The 20,678-nt window shown below is 36.9% G+C and overlaps 5 protein-coding genes across 17 annotated transcripts in view; 3 read left to right on the forward strand and 2 right to left on the reverse strand.

Moving 5' to 3' along the window:
• The window catches only part of LOC132905424 (protein obstructor-E-like), a 74,890-nt gene that overhangs the window by 39,955 nt on the left and 14,257 nt on the right, over window positions 1-20,678 (forward strand). The window lies entirely within an intron of this gene.
• LOC132905410 (zinc finger protein 717-like) lies at window positions 104-8,512 on the reverse strand. 2 transcript variants are annotated; one of them, XM_060956712.1, is made up of 2 exons: window positions 7,922-8,512; window positions 104-7,515 (listed from the first exon to the last, which is right to left on the reverse strand). In XM_060956712.1, the coding sequence occupies exon 2, from the start codon at window positions 7,387-7,389 to the stop codon at window positions 6,331-6,333; it is 1,059 nt and encodes a 352-aa protein (XP_060812695.1). In that variant the 5' UTR covers window positions 7,390-7,515; window positions 7,922-8,512; the 3' UTR covers window positions 104-6,330. The 2 variants fall into 2 exon arrangements, with proteins under 2 accessions (XP_060812695.1, XP_060812694.1); XM_060956711.1 differs by lacking the exon at window positions 7,922-8,512 and having other exon boundaries at window positions 104-7,521.
• Window positions 8,812-11,931, forward strand: LOC132905429 (zinc finger protein 385A-like). Of its 2 annotated transcripts, none has more exons than XM_060956734.1 (6): window positions 8,812-9,083; window positions 9,384-9,580; window positions 9,761-9,899; window positions 9,974-10,003; window positions 11,007-11,146; window positions 11,213-11,931. In XM_060956734.1, the coding sequence occupies exons 2-6, from the start codon at window positions 9,392-9,394 to the stop codon at window positions 11,378-11,380; spliced, it is 666 nt and encodes a 221-aa protein (XP_060812717.1). In that variant the 5' UTR covers window positions 8,812-9,083; window positions 9,384-9,391; the 3' UTR covers window positions 11,381-11,931. The 2 variants fall into 2 exon arrangements, with proteins under 2 accessions (XP_060812717.1, XP_060812718.1); XM_060956735.1 differs by lacking the exon at window positions 8,812-9,083 and adding an exon at window positions 9,130-9,274.
• Window positions 10,788-16,395, reverse strand: LOC132905387 (dynein regulatory complex protein 1). Of its 6 annotated transcripts, none has more exons than XM_060956659.1 (11): window positions 16,141-16,395; window positions 14,966-15,074; window positions 14,459-14,809; window positions 13,989-14,386; window positions 13,698-13,914; window positions 13,513-13,639; window positions 13,226-13,440; window positions 13,004-13,152; window positions 12,698-12,918; window positions 12,090-12,466; window positions 10,788-11,051 (listed from the first exon to the last, which is right to left on the reverse strand). In XM_060956659.1, the coding sequence occupies exons 1-11, from the start codon at window positions 16,269-16,271 to the stop codon at window positions 10,959-10,961; spliced, it is 2,388 nt and encodes a 795-aa protein (XP_060812642.1). In that variant the 5' UTR covers window positions 16,272-16,395; the 3' UTR covers window positions 10,788-10,958. The 6 variants fall into 6 exon arrangements, with proteins under 6 accessions (XP_060812642.1, XP_060812641.1, XP_060812646.1 ...); XM_060956658.1 differs by having other exon boundaries at window positions 12,090-12,469; XM_060956663.1 differs by having other exon boundaries at window positions 12,090-12,469; window positions 14,966-15,070; window positions 16,141-16,159.
• Window positions 18,794-20,678, forward strand: part of LOC132905375 (protein split ends) — a 117,272-nt gene continuing 115,387 nt past the window's right edge. For all 6 annotated transcript variants that reach the window (XM_060956604.1, XM_060956609.1, XM_060956608.1 and 3 more), the window contains exon 1: window positions 18,794-20,379. In XM_060956604.1, the coding sequence (XP_060812587.1) occupies window positions 20,297-20,379 (83 nt within the window). In that variant the 5' untranslated portion in view covers window positions 18,794-20,296. The remainder of the gene's footprint in view (window positions 20,380-20,678) is intronic.

The following is a 20,678-nucleotide window of genomic DNA, read 5'->3' on the forward strand; positions in this document are numbered from 1 at the left end:
ATCGTGATTCGATAACACAATAATCACATTGCACGGAATATCGCTATTCCTGAAGACACCCATATTTCACGAATGCCGATAATAACATTTTACTGACTTTCTCTTTCGATTCCCCTTTAGAGCAACAAATAATAACTTGTTTCGAACAATTCTCGTATACAAATGGCTGTGATCGTGTTTCGTCGATGCGTTCTCCAACGCGTATCACCGCGAAGAAAAGTTGACGCGAGGAATCGCAGCACAAAATTGTTCCGCGTTTTCGTACAAAATAAGAAGAATAAATCGATACATCTACGTCGCTACTCTCTCTCTCTCTCTCTCTCTTTCTCTCTCTCTAACTTTTCAATCGACGAATCTTTTTCTCTCTACACATATAAAAAAGAGAAGGGAAGATGCAGGAACACAAAAAAAAAAGAAATAAAAATAAAGAAAAACGACAAAAGGAAAAACGCGAGCGACAACGATTCGAGCTTCGTGACACCGAAGAAGCGTGTTTCAAAACGACGAAATTTTTTAACAGCTCGGACATTCTGCCTCTCGCGTTCACTCGCGGTAGAACAATATAAGAAGAAGAAGAAGAAGGACGATGAGAAGTTTAAGACTATATACACAGGTCGTGGATACAAGAATAATACTTTAAACGTTAAAAATTCGTTTCAACGAACGAGAAAGACAGAAATAACGAAAAAGGGAGGAGAGAGAGAGATCGATGCTAAGAGAGAAGACCCTCGTTAAACGAAAGAAGACAGGTTCGCGTATTATACGAGAAGGATTTTTGAAGAATGCTGGTTCCGTGTATAACAAAGAAAATTCTAAACCGACGACGACCTCAAGAGATTCGATTGAAAAATAGCTGCTACGTGTAATCGCTTAACTACGCGACTTCTCTAGAAGGTGGGTGGCACTTCTACGATATACTATACGATATCTGCCTATTTGTCTCTCTTCTTTAATCCCCCCCTCTCCATTTTGATTCCTTTACAGGTCAACTACGTACAACGTGTATACATACATGTGTATATACAAAAGCTCGACCAGGACAATTTTTGCGAGGAACACATCCGCGAGACCAGTCACCTTCGACCTTTCTCTTCCTTTCTACTCTCAGCTAAACGCGAAATTAACATTCCGATCGCGTGTTTCTCGCGTCCTAACGAATAAAACGAAGAAAAGTAGCAAGAAAGAAAAACTAACAAAATAGAAGAAAGAAGGTAACAAAAAAGAAAAGAGATGCAGCGTATTTCTATGTGATGTACGACGACACCAGGCGCGAGATGTTTTTTAATTAATTCATCCATCGCCCACATCGTCCAAATACGCGTTCCTTTGTCTCTCTGCCATTCATCCACTGTCCTTTCCTTTACCCTTTTTTCTTTTCTTTGTTACGCACTTTTCCATCGATCTTCTTCTTGTTACTTTGCTTTCTTTCCCACTTTTTTGGTTTACTTTTTTAAATTTTCTTACATATTGGTCCGACGCGTGCTCTTTCAAAGAAAGGACCTATCTTCCTCCCTTCTTCTTATGAAAAATACACGGATCTTTGATATACACGTCACGAACGAAAATAAGAATTCTCGTGTTACGTACTAACTTACGTCCGCGGAATGGCGGTCGAAATTACTGAGATCGTTAAATGATCCGGAAGATACGAGGTTTGCACGTTTCGATGCTGGACAACATTCCTGACGTACCTACCAACCGTGTTACTAGAGCGCATTGTGTGAAACAGTTCTCGTCGTTTTTCATCGATACATATATAAAAAAAAAAGAAGGTTCGTTGAGAAATAAATCGACATTGTCGATCGAGCGACTGTTGTTCGTTCGTCGTTTTCTAAAATCGAAAACGTCAATTTTCTGCATCGCCTTTAACCATTTACGAAAATAAGCTCATTGTTAAGATTTAACGTTTGACGACAATGTAGAAATACATGATGCCAAAATGAAGCAGTAGATTCTCTGATTTAAATTTTCAACCATCGCTTCCTTTAAACGAACTCTTACGCTATAAGAGTACAAACAAGAAATAAATTTAAGGGTGCGTCGATGATGAAAACAACAAAAGGAATTCAACCATACAAATTTTCCATCAGCACGTCCATTCATACAAAAGATTTGAACGAAACGTGTGAGAATAAAAATTGCTCGACATCATTCCTGTAGTACGGTTCGTCAATGGGCGAATATTTTCGTGAAATCTTGCGAGATTACTGATATTTTTTTATGTTATATGATTTTTTATTATTATTATTATTACACGTAATACTGCTACTAAACGTTAATCTCCGATTCATCACCCTACACAAATTTCACGCAATTAAACCTAAACAACAAACGAAACTTCCTAAGAATAATTACATCTTTCTATAAAAACCAAAATGCTACGTGAAAACAACTATAAACGACACACGTAAAATCTATTCTCACAAGATCCTTCACACGGTACGCTTCGCGAAAATGAACGATGCAGCGATACAATACGGACGAGACGAATAAAAATCTGAGATAAAATCCGAGAAAAAAAACGGATAGGGAAAAAAAAAGGACAAACTCCCGATGCTATCTCAAATAACATAACAACTCGCAGGATACTTGAAACGAGCGACGCTCGTTATATTCTATCATTTCCTTCGAACCTTTCCTTTTGTTCTCACGTGATGATACGTCAGCTTGTCCAGCACCGGAAAGGCACGTTTAATAGAAAAAGAGGTAAGAAGGAGACCACTGGGAGGAGAAAGCGTATGTAGGAATAAGGAACGAAGGGGAAGAAAAGTGGAAGGAAGAAAAAAAGAATAGAAGAGATGGAGAAATAAATGAGAAGTATAGAAGGGATAGAAGTGGAAATAAGAAAAGAAGAAGAGAAAGAAAAATAGAGATCGGAATGAAAAATCGACCGATCAATTCGGAACTGCAACTTCTTGTTTTTTTTACTAGGTATATCTACGAGCTTATCTACTGTGTACCTTACAATCGTAACAAGCTACAAAATACGTTATCACTATACTAATTAGGAGCTGCGCGAACATATGCACGGAGGCTTTATTAATCACAGCTTTAGTAGTACGATTAGTATCTCATAGAGCTGTACAATGACTAGCCAACATGAAGATCATCGCTTTTTCTCTCTCTCTCTCGTTCTCATTGCACCTAAGAATGTCGAACAGAACTTTGTCCTATCGCCTTTCTCGCATGAATACAAATATATACGTATACAAATATTACGTGCGACATTCGCGTGTACCTAAAAACCAACGGAAAGAAAAAAACGCAAGGCGAAAAAAAAAGACCGTTCCTTTTCCTCTCTTTTTCCCTTTTCTTTGCTTTCGTTTCTTTTTCTTTTTTTTTTTTTCTTTTTTTGTGTTTGTGTTCTTTCGCAAGCGTTTGCGAGTTAAAAATCAGTCTTGCCCGGTGACTTCGAGTCTCGTTTTAAATCAAAAGCCTCAGGCATACGCGCGCAGAGAATTGTTCTTCCTCTTGTTTTCAGCGTGAAGACAGAAAGGATCGCCGAGACAGACCCTACGATATACAAAGGAGTTCGAGGCACGCTAACGCGAATATACTTTTCTCTCTCTCTCTCTCTCTCTCTCTCTCTCTCTCTCTCTCTCTTTCTCTCTTTGTTTCCTTTTTGTCACTTTTTAAATCATATCTATGTTTTGTCCCGTTCCTGCTTTACAATTATGTTCGTTTCTTTTTTACTTCGCGATTTTCTTTCCCTTTCTTTCCCGCTCTACCAATTTTTACTCTTTGATTCGCTTTGATCGACTTGGAAAACTCGCGTGTATGCTATTTCTTTCTTTTTTGGCGCTGTCGATTCGAAATCGCTTGGCGCGTGCACGCGTGCGCGCACACGCCATTATCTATTTTCGTATATCGTTAAAACAAACATACACAGCGTACTGGACCGTGCGCGAAATTTTTCAAATGAAACGAAAATTCCTTCTCGCGTTTTTTATCCGTTTTCTTTCCTTTCTTTTCTTTTGACTCGCGACTGTCATGGTTCCCCCGTTTTCTGTATCTAAACTTTGTGGCGTTAACGTTGAAAAGATCGATAATAATCGTAATAATCAGAACGTTAATAATATTCAATGATAATAGCGGTAGTAGTAATAATAGTAATAATAATCGTAATCTCTAAAAACTAATACCTAACATTAATCAAAAAGAAAAATCAACAGCCCTGCTATTACATTCCTAGTACTTAGTACGATCTGCACATCCGCTCATCGTTTTATAATACATCTATATGTATATGTATACGTATGTACAATATGTACCTTGTGTGTACAATACACTTCGATATGTGAAAAGTAAGTACACCTATGGAACTGATTCATAAGCTGTACAATAGTCCTACGTGATAAAAAGAGTACCGACACCTTCGGACACGTTTCTAATTCGTTTAGACACGCATAAAGATTGGGCACGTGGAAAAATTAGTTCGAAGGGATACGACTAAAACGAAATGTCACAGAGAAGGACAGAAAAGAAGAAGACGACGAGTAAGAGGAAGGAGAGAAGGAAGAGGAGCAGGAGGAGGAGGAGGAAAAAGAAGACGAAGAAGAAGAAGCAGAGTAGAAGGACGAGTAAGAAGAAGGACAAGAAAGAAGAATAAAATAATAAAATAACCACGGTTTAAGGCTAAAGAAAAACCATGACGACTGGGATTATATGTCCTATAGACACACGCGGTATGCATGTTGCTAAAATGAACTAACGTTTGCGTGTTTCTAATAATAATAATAATAATAGTGGTGGTGGTAGTGGCGGTGGTGGTGGTGGTAGCGTTAATGGTAGCAGTAGTAGTAATAATAGCGAGACTAATATATAGCTGGGGAAATGTCAGTGGTAAAATGGTAGTGGAGGGAGGACGATAGTATTAGTAGGAGTAGTAGTACTAATAGTGTAGTAGTGGTAGTAATAGTAGTGATGGTGGTAGTAGCAGTAGTAGTAGTCGTGGTAGTGGTAATAGTAGTAGCAGTAGTAATAGTAGTAGTAGTAGTAGTAGTGGTAATAGTAATAGTAATAGTAATAGTAGTAGTAGTAGTAGTAGTAATAGTAGTAGTAGTAGTATTAGTAACGGTAATGTTCCTGTTTTTTTATATTTGTTTGTTTGTAAAAGTAATAGGTAGGGTGTCTACCAAACACCTTCGGTAGAGACCAATGTCCTTTAAATTCTGATAGCTACATCGCTCCGTGACATTGCTTTCTTTTTTTTTTATATTTCCTCATTTTGATATCATCAAAATAGTAAACCAATAGTTTAAACATTGTAGTTAATAATTACTATCTATATCACAGATCCAAGTGACTAAACTCCTTTAAAAATATAATATAAATATGTGTATGTGTAATGGTTCGCGCATAATATATATACACACATAGATATATATATATGTATATGTACTCGCAGATGTGATTGGAAAACAGGTAAATCAAGAAGTGCGGAAACTTGGAAAACTCGCGTAGAAACGTACGCGCGCGCGCGTTAGTTTATGCTAACATCGATATACCACGACAGATTGGTAAAAACAAGGAAAATCGAACGATCGTGGAAACGAATCGATTCGTCGATCGTGTGGTGTGTGGTGCACGTCTCTTTGAACGGTGCTATTTCATTCTCGTTAAAATACGCTTATCAGCGTCTGTATTTAGATAATCCATTAAATGGACCGAGAAGTATGTAAGTGAGATAGACACGTGCAAAACGGTAATCAATTCACAATTGATCCACTCCATTTGTTAAAAGATCGAAATAAAAATTAGTCGGTGCGTAAAAATTGTTTAATATCAACGATTAATCGACGATTGTGATTAAGCATCCGTCGTGATCCAGAAAGTGGATGCTCTTTAGGCACTTTGTTCAACCAGCACCATTAAACGAGACGCGATCAAAGAGTTCGCGTTTCGGGCGAATCGTCACTCCGTTCGTGGTAAAAATCGTGATTGCTGGCATAAACTGACTTACTCATTGTTGCGTTGAATATATTCGGGGTACGGGGTGGGAGAGCTGCTTGTAGTATTCGAGTACTGAGCGTAGAGATACAGAGCAGGGTGAAGCCCTGGCGGAGGAATGCCGCGATGCAGTTGCTGCGATTGATGATGCGACTCCGATGAATCTATGGGGGATGACGATATTTGCGGATAAAGTTGGGAGTTGAGGCTATCCAGCGAACTGGAAGAGCCTGTCGTTTGGTAGACACTCTGCGGTGTGGTGTGCTCGTGAGACACTGGTGAATTAAGTGTGAACGGCGAGGACGCCGAGGTGGGACATACTACTTGCTGCGGTGACTGTTGATGTTGCGGTAGGGACTCGGACACGTTGTCGTCTAAACACTAGTTGGTAGTCTGCGGATGTAGCAACGGTAGAGGAAGTTGAAGATTGTTTTGCTTGGCTAAACTCGCGATCTCAGCCGCGATCCCTCCTTTCGAACCTGCTAAGCCGTCCAACGAGGAAGGTCCTTCGCTGTAGCGTAAATCGCAAACCGGACTTTCGAAACCTGTACCTGGAGTGCCAGCACCGGTACTCTGGGGCGTAGATGGATTGTGATTCGTACTGCTTTGATTCATATCACGATGTACTCGATTTTGGTGTCGTATGAGATAACTATCGCGTACAAAGGTACGTCCGCATATGTTACACTCGTACGTGGTACTTGCAGTATGGGTACGGATGTGTATTGCGAATTGACTCTTGGACGTGAATGTGAGAGAACATCTGTCGCACACCAACGGCTTTTCAGCAACGTGACTCCAACGGTGTGCCGTCACGTAGCTTTTCACTGCAAAACGTTTCTGACAAATGTCGCAGGCATACGGCCTTTCTCCTGTATGCACACGTTTATGAGTATTAAGACTGCTCTTTTGAGTAAACCTTTTCAAGCACAGCTCACATTGGAAAGGTCTTTCTCCTGTGTGCGTCCTCATGTGCACTTCCAAGTATGGTTTCCGACAGAAACTTGCTTCGCATACCGTACAATGATATGGTTTGTTGCCTGAATGAAGCTTCATATGTACATAGTACGACGAAGCAGAGGATAGCACCTTGCCGCATACCTTACAGGGCTGTGGCTTCGACCGTGAACCCTCTTTCACAGTTTGTTGTCCAGTAGATTGACGGTTTGGAACTTCTTGTTGCACAGTCTGACTCTGCTGTTGTTGACCCTGTTGTTGCGTTTGCTGTTGATTCTGTTGTTGAGTTTGTTGTTGACCCTGTTGCTGACTTATTTGTAACGTAGTCTGTTGCTGGGGTTGTAGGTGACCTTCTTGCTGAGAAAGGTCTTCACGATCATCCGACAAATTCACCATAGAATTTGAACCATCTGAACGGCTCGAAGCAACAGAATAAAACCCCATGGGTTCGCTTTTAATTTGTTGTTCGAACATGGATGTCATTATATCAGTCTGTTGCTGCTGAGCCAGCTGTTGCGATTGTGGCTCCTGCTGCTGCACTGCTTCTTGATGGGGGAGCAGAGTCAGGTTGCGCTTGACAAGCTGCTCATATCCTGCGTACCAATCCACCTGCATGACAGGGAACCTCTATAAATCGCCATTTATGACACTCGTTATGGCGGAAAAATTTTCAACGATGTAGATACACTCTTAATTCCGGTATCATGCATGTCCGACTCTTATATACGCGTGTCAGGTTAGACCAATTGCTTTGACATTTATCTTTGACAAGTGACAGAAGGTAACTGGATGATCAGCTGATTGCATAACTTTTACGCGAACCACTCGAAGACGACACGATGCCGTCGTCAACAGAACGTAACCCAGCAGTGAGCAACACGGGCAACTCTATTTTTAAAAAAGCGACGGAAGAAACGGCGGAATATTTTGACTGCGAAACCGGATTCTTCGTAAGCGCTTCGCAAGTGGGGGTCGCTTTTGCCATAGCCGAGGAAGAAAGCAGCATTTTACGAACCTTTGCTATTGTAGTGGTCCGGGCTAGGGTCGAAAAACGTCACGCCTCATCGAGAGCACGCCTCCCGTTCTCGAGCGGCTTCACGGACAATCGCGAAACATTTCTACGGCCAAATTGTTTTTCTCCGACACAAAATATAAGATGGCTGCTACTATATTTCACGACCGTCACCTATATACACTCGTACAAACACACGCACCTAAGTACCGACCGACGATATTCGTCAACTTTTCTAATTGGCTGCCCTTCTTAAACCGCCAATATTACGCTCTACCACAACCAACATCGCACTTCCAAAACCGCTGATTGGATCGATCTTTCGCAAAGCTTTATTCACCTGTTTGATTTTATGCATATTTCATGGACAAACTTTCTCTATATAAAGAACTTTAATCCCTTTCAACGGTTCACCCATTGCGCGTTAACTCAGTGGGTATTTAGCCAAAAAAATATCATAAGAACGTAAAATGTTTACACAGATATACCAATCTTTTATCTCGTTTCTATTAAATCGAAAATGTATATCCATCTCGCTGAGAAATAAAATACTTCGTTCAAGAATTTCAAATCTAACTAACAACAGACTGAACAAATATATAGATAATACGATATAGATATGACGCATTTAAAAGTAAAAGTTGTATATTTTGTAATAACAATCATATATACATATATAACCAAAATTTAATAAGAAAGAAATAATTGTTTATCAAATATTAGAATGTTATAAAGTAGTAATTTGAAATACTATTTCTTATTGTTGCATTAATTCGATTTAATAAAGCAACGTCGTAAATACGTGTATCTCGTTTTAAATATTTACGTGTTATATTAAGTTAATTGTGCGCAGTATTTTAGTTCACAATACAATTACTAAACGCGCCTTAAGTGACGACATTCTAGGAACTCTTGGGGCCTATCAAATGTAATATCGAACCATTAATAGAGGAACTGCTACTACCCGAATATAATGTTCCTAAAAAAAGCAGGCAACCAACTCGAGAATTTGTATCAAAAGTGTTAAAGAGATAACCCATTTATAAACTTTATAAACATTGCTGCCCCCTAAGTATTTTTCGAAATTCATTAAGAAAACATACAATTTAATACACAAACTAAACAGTGGTGTATCTGATTTCGATATACAAAGCTCAACAGATAGGTACGCTTTATATAATATATAATTCAATAATTTATATATATATATATATGTATTATACAATATTAGTTCTTTTGATAATATTCGATAATGTTAATAATAATAACCTCTATTTGAAATTAATATATCTCGTACACACCTACTGTAACTTCAAAAAGAAGTATAACCGTTTCAATTTCAGCACAATATAACAGGTGACCATAACTTTTAATTCCTATATTATCGTAAAATAAAATTTGAACTTAATAAAAGTTTAATTTTAATTTATTGATAAATTTGCTGATTTCGATATGAAATTTTTAGTTACAAAAATGGCTGTATCGTCAGAAAGCGTAATAAATCCTGGCCTCAATGATCCTGTAACCAAAGCAGTAGTAGATAATATAATGGGAAATTTACCTACAAAGAAACCCCCTGTTCGATGTGATGATTGTGACCTTTCGTTTACCAGTCAAACAGTATTAGATACACATTTACAAGGAGCACGTCATGCTAAACAGGTTTGTGCAAATAAAGCAACGAATCATACTATACTACTACTATAAGACAATTAAATACAGACATGAAAAGTTGAAGTATGAGGTAACACACATGCAATTAAAAGAATCATTCATGAATTCTAAAACATATATAAAACAAAATAACATCAGATCAGATAGAGGCATACGCTTGTTTTACAGATTAGATCCAAAAATATAATGGCATCTCTTGAAGAAACCAAAGTAGCATTTACAAAAGACGAAGAAACAAATGGATTGAAATGCAATGTGTGTAATGTGTGTCTAAACTCAATACAACAACTTCAAACACATTTAAATGGTATATTACAAAGTAAGATTTATTTCATACCTTTGTATGTTTTTAATGTATTAAATAAATTTTATTTTCTATAGGGAGCCGGCACAAAAAGAAAGCTATGAGAGGTAATACACGTTATATGGTACGAAAGCCGCTACCATATGGGCTTAAATGTAGTCGCACTTTGTGTATGGATAAAGTAATAGAAAAGAATGTTGCTGTACTAATTTACTCTTTATTGTTATTTACATTTGCATGCTTAACACTGCTGCTTACTTTTGCTTTCCACTTGTTTTTATGAGCTAATAGAGACTTAATTCTGCCTAAACCTAAAAGCTTTCATTTACCAATCAATGTGGAAATGCTTGGTGATACTTTCATGTTCGTTATAATTTATACATCATAATTTGGTATTTATTTATTAGTTATCTATTTATTATGTATCGTTTGTTATTTATTTCTACCAAATTGAAATTGTATATTTATTGTTTATTACCGATTTGTCTTTGAGTATATTGCCATAAAATAATAACTTGATAACGAGTTGATTAGTTACATATTATAATTAATAAAATTAACATTGTTTACAAAATAATTTGGCTCCTTTTCAGTTTCACTGTATCCCTTTCAGTAATATATAATGTGGAAATGCATTTTGCTATTTCTTACATTTCTCTTTTATTCCTATCCTTGACTTTCTTCTATAAAACAATAACTTCAAATAATCCAGTTTTTAAATCATAATGGAATTAAAATCAATTATTAGTTCCTTGTACAAAACCATTTGTTAATTAAATTTCGTTTATGTTCAATAGCAGGTATAAATTGTAATACCTTTCCATGTAATTATGTAACACAAATGAAAAATCAAAAATTTTTATGAGAAGGTTTACATAAAATAATATAATATATTATAAATACATTCTTTTATTTTGAAAAGGTAAAATTCGCTATACACACACATATATACATCATTAAAATCTTATGGTGGTCTTTTGTTAATAATGTTTGTATTAATGGTTGCTTTTTCTATGGCATGAATGTAGTGTTCAAGCTGATTTATTATCACATATAACCGCTTCAGCGGTTGTGATACATAGATAGTGTTGATCGCACATTGATGCTTAGGTGGGTGGACTGACAAAGATGTTGGCAGTTCAGTGGCATCTGCAACTATGAATATCCAAGAAAACACTGTGTCTAAAGGCGTATCGCTTTCATGCAGCATGTGTAATAAAATCTTCAATTCTCAGATGCAATATAATGTGGTATGTTATCAGTAATAAGGTAAATAAATATTACCTTTTAATGATATAATTTATGTTTAATTGTAGCATATAACATCGAAAAAGCATACTGGTAAATTAAAACAAGCTAGGACCCAAAAGAAAAAAAGATTTTTGCCATATTGGAAAAAACCTAAACCTGGTGTAAATCCTAAGAATTTTGTTCAATCGTTATCAAACAATTTTGTACCAGGGGGTTTCACGAATCAGACATAGGAAAATAGCGTAATAAAATGAATATCTCTATTTTAATACATATATGAATTATTTAAGTACATGTTTTATTCTTTCCAAGAAGAATAGTTCATTCCAAGTAGAATCATGATTCTTTGACGATGAAATTAATTTGATGTTTAAATTTTGAACATTAAGTGACATTCACATATACGAATAAGTAAATACACAATGTTATATATAATTTTGTAATTCATGAACATTGGAGGCTCTGCCGCGTTAAGATATAAACCTCTCTCTTTGCACTATTTCTTCAGGATATAATATAAATATACATATAATTGAAACACGATTAGTTCAATTGGAAATCACATGTAAATTTTTGTTAGATGTACTTAATAATTAAGAAAAGTTTTAAAAACACATTGTACAAAGTGCCGATGTTGCATTAAAAACTAAGATATGTTTGAAAGATTGACATTGTCCCTGATATTAGATGAAATAGTGCAAGAAGGTACCGATGTAATGTACGAATGTATATATGTTCATTTAAAAATTAATGGAAAAATATATAATGTTGTAAGTAATAATAATTAATAATTTTTTATTAATCCTACAACATAAAAATTTTGCTGTCGAAATTCCGTTTTCTTTTCAATCCGTTATTGTAGTTTCAGGCTGAAATTCAGATATACGTAATGTAAACATAAGTTAACAAGGAAATATTTCAATTATATTATTTTAGCATTACCTGTGTGGTATACTTGCTTAATAAACGACGCATTTCTGCATTCTGTTTTCGTAACGATTGCGTCTCAGCATTTAATTGATGTCTTTCCTTTAGCACTTCATAATACTTTTTAAGACCAATCAATAGATTATCCCATAGTCTTTCTTTATCTTTCGGAAAAATATTCCTATATCGTTCCCAAAAATCAGTTATATCGTCGTCCGTTATATTACGTGATATCGTGACTTTCTCTTTAATTACTTTTTTATCAAGTGATACCTCTTTTTTAACGAACTCGTATCTTTCCACAAATTCTTTTAACGCACTTGAGACAAATTCAGTTTCAATTGTCAACAAATGACCTTTATCGCAGGTTAATGATCGTTTTGGTTCGCCATCTGCTACAAGAATAAAAACTAATATAAGCAATTGTAGTAACATAATAACTGATAATTTACTTTCATTGAATAAATATCGCTAAATTTTGGTGCGATTTTTCCAACAAATAAAAATAACAACAATTTGATGTAAGATTAATAAATAACAGAAGGAAATAGATTGAGTAAATTTACTTTGATAAATTGGTAATATTGAGAAAAAATTTAAATAGATCAATTTCAGTTACGTACTGTCAATAACTTCGACAATGCCTTCAGATACACAAGTCGATACAACTTCTGTATTAACAGGCGGTGTTTCGGTCGAAGGAACGCTTCTACTCATAACAATGTCACTTTCATGACCATCATCGTGTAGTTTTTCACAACAAAGTACTTCTTCCATAGCTGCCACTAACTTAGCTTCTTCCGTATTAAGTGTATCGCTGCCACAAACATCAGAAATAGTGGTTCTGAAATGTTTATTATCGATATATTTTATTACAGTTAACGTCAATTTTATGACTTTCCTTTTAAGATCAACGATATATCACGTACAGAGACGAAGAACTTTCCGTAATTTCTGCAGACTGTCCACAAACACTTGATGTGCTTACAGTTTTAACCGTACACGTGGGACAATATGCATACGGTAAGAAAAAATTCAATAAAAATTGAAGTTCTTCTTCGGCTGTAATTTTTAGAGCCTAAAAATTCAATCATGTTTACACCTAACTTATAACAACACGATAATGATATTATTTATATGGAAAACATCACCTCAAATGCTTTGTCCAATCGAATCAGCAGCTTATCCTCTTCTGTGTAATCGGAAAGTAAATTCTTCAAAGTGTCTTCGATAAGGTAATCACAGTGTTCGGAAATTAGTTTAAGAATATGATTTAATAAGCGTCGTTCTAAATTAATTTCTTCTATGGTAGTCACCGGTTTATATGATTTAGATATTGTTTTTCGTTTTTTGGCTTCCTCTTGTTCTTGAACGAAGATCAAAAAATTTTACAGCTCGTCTGATTTTTTAAATAAATCATTCTTTAAGTAAATTTTACCTGCTTTCAAGGCGCACATCGCTCCGCAGTACGACGGTAATTCTTCCTTTTTCAATAACTTTACCTCCGGTGGTTGCCAGTCCATTATTAACAATTGTTCGTGTATAATTCTATCTGCCGTTAAAATCTGAAATATACAATCACCGAACCTGACTATTCTCATTAATTACACATTGTTATCGTACCTTATCAACTAATTCGTTCGCAGTTTCGATATTCATGTCCCAAATTTGCATATACTTTTTATCGTTGACGACTGTGAGGTGGTTCGACTTTTCTTCCAAGTCTATTATAGCTGTATGCGACTTTAGTATTTGATTCGTGATCTTTTGAATTTCCGCCCTTGTCGACTCTTCCAGTGCTGTGTAAGTCTTCCTTAAATTATTAATAACATCCTGAAGCCTGAAACGTAAATAGATCCGTTCGACTCACGCGACTGAAATTATCAGGACGAGTAATTTAACGTTGGCACGAACTTGTTAATTTTTCTTTTCTGTTGATTCTTCACGATAGTATTCTCTTCGTCTCGCCGTTTCAGCACCGCATAATTATAATCCAATTTTTCGATATTCATCATACAGAAGGCTTTCATATTCTGTATCTCCTGTTGAAGATTCTGTATCTCTAACTCAAACATAATCTTCTGTTTCCTAAACTCTTCTTGATGCTGTATCATCGCTTTCCGCATTTCTTCTTCGTACTCGCGCATTATTTCCTTCCTTTTTTTTCTCGCGTTGAATGTATCGTCCTTGAGCTGCTTAAATAGTACATTCCATTTTTCCAAAGAAGATTCCAAAAGTATTTTCCGTTCCATTTCGATGACACTTTCGATCAATTCTACCTCTCGGCGATAAGCTTTGCTCATTATTCGTATCTAAAGAAAACATTTCGCATGTATCGCTTGTAAATGTATAAAACAAAAGGCTTCGAGACGCGTATTACTCACTTGGTTTTCCATCCTTTCGATAAGCAAATCAATCTCCTCGTTCTGTTTATTTACATCCTCGGCGTACTGTAGATCAGCGTTATCAAGTTCTTGTTTCAATTCCGCGATCAACGCGTCCTTCTTCTCTAAGATTTCGAGACACTTGGCATTTTGACTCTCCAACTCTTCGTGAATATCCAGCGGATGTTTCGATGCAAGTATAACAGGCCATTTTTCCGTGATCTCGCGATATTTCTCCGTGCATTTTTTATCTTCCTCTTCGAGTACCTCCAATAATCTTTCTCTCTTCTCTCGCATCTCTTTTCGTCTTTGCAGTTCCTTCGCGTCATTCGCCACTCTGATGCCTGTAACCTACATCACGTGATAAAACATCGTTCGTTAACTCGCGATTCTTACGTCGAAGCAATTATGAGTTATCATCCTAATTGGTTACTTGTTGACTCGAGAGAGTTTCAAGTGTATTTTCTTGAAAAATAATTATTTGCGATTCGAATCGCACATACATACCACTTCATCGCTTTCTGCGGCTAATTTGTCCAAGGCTTCTATGCTATCGAATATTTGCTTCTCGATAGGAGTTATTTCCTCGATTTCTTCATCTTGATCTTTTATCTGTCTAACGTCGGAATAGTGTTAATTCTTTTAACTCTCGGAAGCGGTATCTATAAGATAGGTATACTTTTTCTATCTCTGCTATCGGAATTACGAATGAAAAACGCGTGTTTCTCGATATTTCGAAAATTAAAGGAAGATCGTTTATACGCATAGGCTGCGTATCTTTTGACCAACGATTTAACTATACAAGTAGTTTTACAGTGTATCAATCTGTTCGAAACATATACGAAAGAGATAAAACGTATATCGATTATTTTTCACGCCTGTTTCTACAAATTGTTAATCCTTGTGTATGTAAATTCTTTAATACATTTTAATATATTAATATATTTGTTAAAGCAAAACCAAAAAATGTAGATACGTAGATGTAGGAATTTTTAATTAAAATCCTCTGGTAATTTCAAGTCGCTATAGTTTTTAATTTAGATTCTAGTTGTTGTATTTTTAATTTAGATCCTTCAATAATGTTCAAAATTATAAAATTATGTAACATTTCAGCTAATTATGTATATTATGTTGTGTGTTTTTAATTAGCCTTTGGTTGTGAAATCGCCGTAGATGTACAAACATGTGTATATATGTAAATACACTGCATCATCTGTTCTCATTGTAAACAGTATGAAAAGATTTTGTGTAATTATGCAAAAATAATTCGCAACTATTGTCAGGTGTTCCTTAAATTTTCTGCGTTTTCATGGCATTTATTACATGGCATTGTGGACATAAGAAAATTAAATCAAAATATACTAACCAACAACTATTCCGCTTTACCAGTAAATTTAACCGATGTACGACCAGTTTTAGATTGCTGATCGCAATAGATACTGCTACCTAACAGTTTTATATATTATCTGACATCTAATTAGTTATTTAATAATTAGCCAAATAAGAGATAACAATTGATTTACAATTCTGCCCAAATCTATATATATACGCTCAAAATATATGACAATATGATCGAGTTCATTGTTATTTATTATCTTTCTTCTACTATCGTTGAAAAAATGTATGGTATTAATATATTTACTATATAAGATACTTTTATTGAAATGTTATACGATCCTTACTTATCTCGTGCTTGTATACGTCGTTGTATACGAAGTCTGCGTGCCAACTTCCGCTCGTTTGCATCGTATGATAAAATAGATGGTTCTTCTGTATGTACTGTAATTTCTGAACGTTTATCTTGCAATGACATGTTTCTTTTACTTAGATACGCGATAATATACGTGAAAAAATATATGACTAAGATTGAAATTAAGAAATTAATACTTATATATCTTAAATTACTTCGTACGAATATTAAAAATTGACATACTGCGAGAAAGGTTAGATATTATGGATGTATAACCAAAGATTGCAATTACGTGCTTACATAGAATAAACAATTTTGTTTGTTCAATATGAAATTATTTTACTCTTGCTTATTGTTGGTAGGTAATAAGTTTGTAATATTTATCTTTCCTACAGGTGGCACTGAGTGTACAACTGTAAGATTAGATTGCTTCATTGGAGGTTGTCGCCACCGTCACTTATGCCGTCTTATGCAATTAAAAAAACAATATGTCTCGATAAATAAAAGATAAATAAAAGATATATATATATAACGCAAACAAAGATATAGTTCTAAAATAATCCAATCGAGGTTCGGTAAATTATACGTCGCAAAATCAAATTGCAAGTATACTAAAATACAAATCCATTGTTATCGACATTTTTCACATTATTCATTCTAACACTTTTTTTGCTCTTGCAGTACCTAATTTTTGCACTACTGTTTTAGTGATTAAACTAGTATCTTGTAAAAAATTCAAACTTCGGGAATTCTTTAAAGTTTATTACTATTCATTTGAGGTAAAGAAACGTAAAAAAGTAAAATGTTTCATTGTATTTTATTCGTTAGTCATCATAAATATATATTTATATTGAGACATTAAAAATAAGTAAAAGATTTAAGACGTAAATTATATAGAAAAAAATTACAGTAAATACATGATATTATAACGTAAACTCATAAAGTTTTATTTAACAATATAATTTGTGAAAAGCCCTCACAATATTTTATTGTACTACAATACCATTTACAATTTAATACAAAGAACATCTTTATGTATAGGTATATGGGTACTGTACGTTAGAAGATGGCTATAAATCACCGGTACAGAACACGCAATAGGCGTTTCTCGTTCAAAGCGTTCTCAACTACAAAACAGTCGTGAAACTGCCTTCGTTTTCGGACGAAGCAATTCGAGTGCGACGGAAATCGCTTTCTCTAGCCTCGATGACGTACTTTAACCGACAAACGGATGTTTGATATTGTCGCCAATAGAGTTAATGTCATACGAACGAACCGTTGCGAACCATTAAAAGAAGGTACGACACGTAAAAGACAAACGAACGATACGTCTCGTGAATTCGCAGCACTAGATCGACGCCATGAATCTACGACTTCGACGCGGTTTTAGCGGAAACAAGATGGAGCATGGTCAGGTCCGGCTCAATGCACTCAGGTGCCTTATACCGCTTCAAAACGCATTATTCCCCTATTTAGATTGAACTTTGAATACGATACTAGCAAAAATAAGTGATAATTCAATGAAATTAAATATATGCGATTAGAAATACAATGCACAAAGAACGTACATGAATTTTCGATATCGTTTTCGTATATCGTTCATTGTATCTGTTTACGATATTTCTCGGTATTCTATGTTTATATGTTTTACACGGTAATTAACGTTATTTATAAAAATTGCATCGCAGCGTGACCTCTATAATTTGCTAAATTAGCGTATTCGAAAGAAATAAAATTTCTCGTTACATCATGTCCTGTTCCATGATTCATGTCTAAACTTTGCCTCTATAGTGGATAAAATAGCATCGCGATATCAAACAAAATAGAAGTGTGCATACATAAATTTCTTATATCGTAACTCGTATGTATTCTGTATCCAAGGTATTCGTATACAAAGACCGTTCATGTTTGAACTAGAAAATATTTTAATAGGTTGTACACAGCATCGAACCGACGCGTTTGTTTGATCGTTACTTCCTTGATTAGAGAGCACGTCACAAGAGTTAAGTACTTTTATTTTCGTAATAATCCGATTTTCCATCTTTATTCTTGGTAGAAAGTACCGATGCCCCGGGTAATTGGCTGCCCCTAAACCGGCCCTGGTGAGAGCGGAATTGAAAGAGAGAAAGAGATAGAGAGCGTGGAACAAAGATGGCGGACGAGTGGCGTCGGCGGAGGAGGCACAAGGTAGGAGGAAGAAGACGAAGAGATTACGGAGTAGGAAGAGAAGAGAAGAGAGGAGAAAAGAGGATAGAGGAGTACACGGGGTGCGGGACGATTCGCCAGAGGAGAACGGGGGAAAAGAGGCGAAGTGAAGAGACGAGAGGAGAGGAAGTGATGGTGAGGGACGATGCGCGGCTTGGGGGTTCAGGTTAGCTCGTTCGACCCGTTATCCCTTCTCTCCTGGAGACCCGAGTTCTCTCTCCCTACCTGTCCTTGCTTCGATTCGAACGAGTCCCTCCAACTCTCTCCCCTACGGGGATGTACGAAAAGTTTCCCCCACCATAGGTACACTTCACCGGCTGGCGTGCGACGATCGCGATTGCAAGTCGCCGCTTTTCGAGGTAGACTCGTTTCGTTCCCCTACGTGGTGTCCCCCACCACGCAACCAACAGAGATACTAGCCAGCGAGCCATACTACGCTCCCGCCACGGTGACGTCACTCTGAGTAGTGTAGTGCAGTGAGAAGGAGCGAAGCCAGCTCCATCCGCGTTACATGGCCCGAGTGAACGAAGCGAGTGCGTTTAAGACGTACATATACAAGCGTGCATCGTAGCGATCGACTTGCACTAATAATACGATTAATTTTCTCGATCAATGCATGTTATGTGACACGACGAGTTGTGTACGAACGCGAGAAAAAAGATAGAGGAAACCGCGCCTCGCTTTTACTAACGAAATATATCCGACGTGTTATACCATTAACGAGATACCAAGCGGTGATGATACAGTGATGTGAAAGAAGCGACTACGCGCGTTAGTGAAGTCATAGAAAAGAAATCAAAGTAAAAGGAAAGAGGAAAAGGAATATAGTGTGTCGTGCGTAAGGTGGAAAACAAAGAGTTGCACGTTCTAATATTTGCCAGGAAGAAAACATCAACGGTTCCATCCGTTGGTGGATCGATTGTTTTCTTTTTTTTTTTTTTTTTTCAAGTGGGGTTTTACGCGAGAGTTTGAAAGCGTATCCGGAAAGGCTCTGTTTGTTGATCGGTGCACGATATCAAGAAAACGGCAGTCGTTGAAAATCATCAAGGCAGATCGACGCGAGTGTAATAATGCTTGGCAAATATGCGCTGGGATGTATCGCCCGCGCATTGTGCCCGGTGTGCTTAGTGTGACGTGTGATTAACCGCCTTTCTTCATACGCGATTCAGTGGTATACGATGTGGTGTTCGGCGACGGTTCTGATTCTTCTAACCGTTGCCATCAGTGGTGTCCACTATCGAGGCTCTTACTCCAATTCTTCGTGGTCGTCGTGGTTGTTGTCGTCGCCGTCGTCGTGGTTGTTGTTGTCACTGTCATCGTCGTCGTCGTTGTCATCGTCATCATCGTTGTCGTGGTTGTCGGCGTCGTTGTCGTGGTTGTCGTCAGCGTACGTAGCGACGCAAAAATTTGATCGCGAAATCTCCGTAGCCACCCTGTTTTGTTGGCCGATCGTTCTACGGCGCTGCCCTGACGACAGCACTCATCGTGCTTGGGGTCACCACCTTCCGGCTAGTGACTAGTGATAATCTGTTTGTTGCCAGTGATTAAATTGGGAGTGTCGAAGTGGGAGGAAGCTCCTTCCTTCGTCGTGGAATACGCGTAACGTAACGGTTTCTTTGCTTCTTGTCGCGTGTGTGTCGCGAGCTATACGAGCTACAGAAAGTTTTTTCTTCTCGATCCAAATAAAAAAAATTGTGCCGTCAAATCCGAATCGATCATTTACTTATTGATTTCGTGGCGAAACGAGCAAACAACGATTCGAAAAGAAAGTCGGCAAAGAGAAAAAGAGAGGTTTCCTTTGGCCGACCTGGTGGCGGTATTGAATATCGGTGGTGTGTGGTGAGAGTGTGCTGTGATTAGCGTCGGGCGAAGTTGTGTGTCGTTGTACAGTGCCGCCAAACGATACCACAACATCCGATCCCAAATGAAGAGTTCGGAGCAAAATGGTTAGAGAGACACGTCACCTGTGGGTTGGAAATCTGCCGGAAAACATCCGAGAGGATCGCATACGAGAGCATTTCAAACGGTAAACTCATCTTTATTTCCTTTCTATCTTCCTTCTAACAAAGCCTATCTTATATAACTACATATATAATATATGTCTCCATGTACATACGCACTGACAATTCGATTCGACGAAGTCCAAGCCACATCGTATTGTTCTTTCTACCTATATAGTTTATAGTTTATATGATAGCATGCATGAAACTTGGAGCTTACTTTTTCGTTTACCTTCTTGACATACATCTGTGTGTATCTCTTGACACGAGAGGACAAGAGTCTCGCGACTCTGATGCGATATTTACGAACCTTCCGGCTCATCGA

The sequence above is a fragment of the Bombus pascuorum genome, chromosome 3, assembly GCF_905332965.1.
Source record: "Bombus pascuorum chromosome 3, iyBomPasc1.1, whole genome shotgun sequence".
In the NCBI taxonomy this organism is placed as follows: Eukaryota; Metazoa; Arthropoda; class Insecta; order Hymenoptera; family Apidae; genus Bombus; species Bombus pascuorum.

Excerpts from the sequence above, each read along its gene's own strand:
- LOC132905410 (XM_060956711.1), bottom strand. The coding sequence starts at position 7,521 with ATGCAGGTGGATTGGTACGCAGGATATGAGCAGCTTGTCAAGCGCAAC.
- LOC132905429 (XM_060956734.1), top strand. The coding sequence starts at position 9,392 with ATGGCTGTATCGTCAGAAAGCGTAATAAATCCTGGCCTCAATGATCCT. Across the intron at positions 9,900-9,973 it reads ACTTCAAACACATTTAAATG|GGAGCCGGCACAAAAAGAAA; the intron begins GTATATTACAAA and ends TATTTTCTATAG. Across the intron at positions 11,147-11,212 it reads CTCAGATGCAATATAATGTG|CATATAACATCGAAAAAGCA; the intron begins GTATGTTATCAG and ends GTTTAATTGTAG.
- LOC132905387 (XM_060956658.1), bottom strand. The coding sequence starts at position 16,271 with ATGTCATTGCAAGATAAACGTTCAGAAATTACAGTACATACAGAAGAA. Across the intron at positions 14,810-14,965 it reads CCGCAGAAAGCGATGAAGTG|GTTACAGGCATCAGAGTGGC; the intron begins GTATGTATGTGC and ends CACGTGATGTAG. Across the intron at positions 12,919-13,003 it reads ACGGAAAGTTCTTCGTCTCT|AACCACTATTTCTGATGTTT; the intron begins GTACGTGATATA and ends TAAACATTTCAG.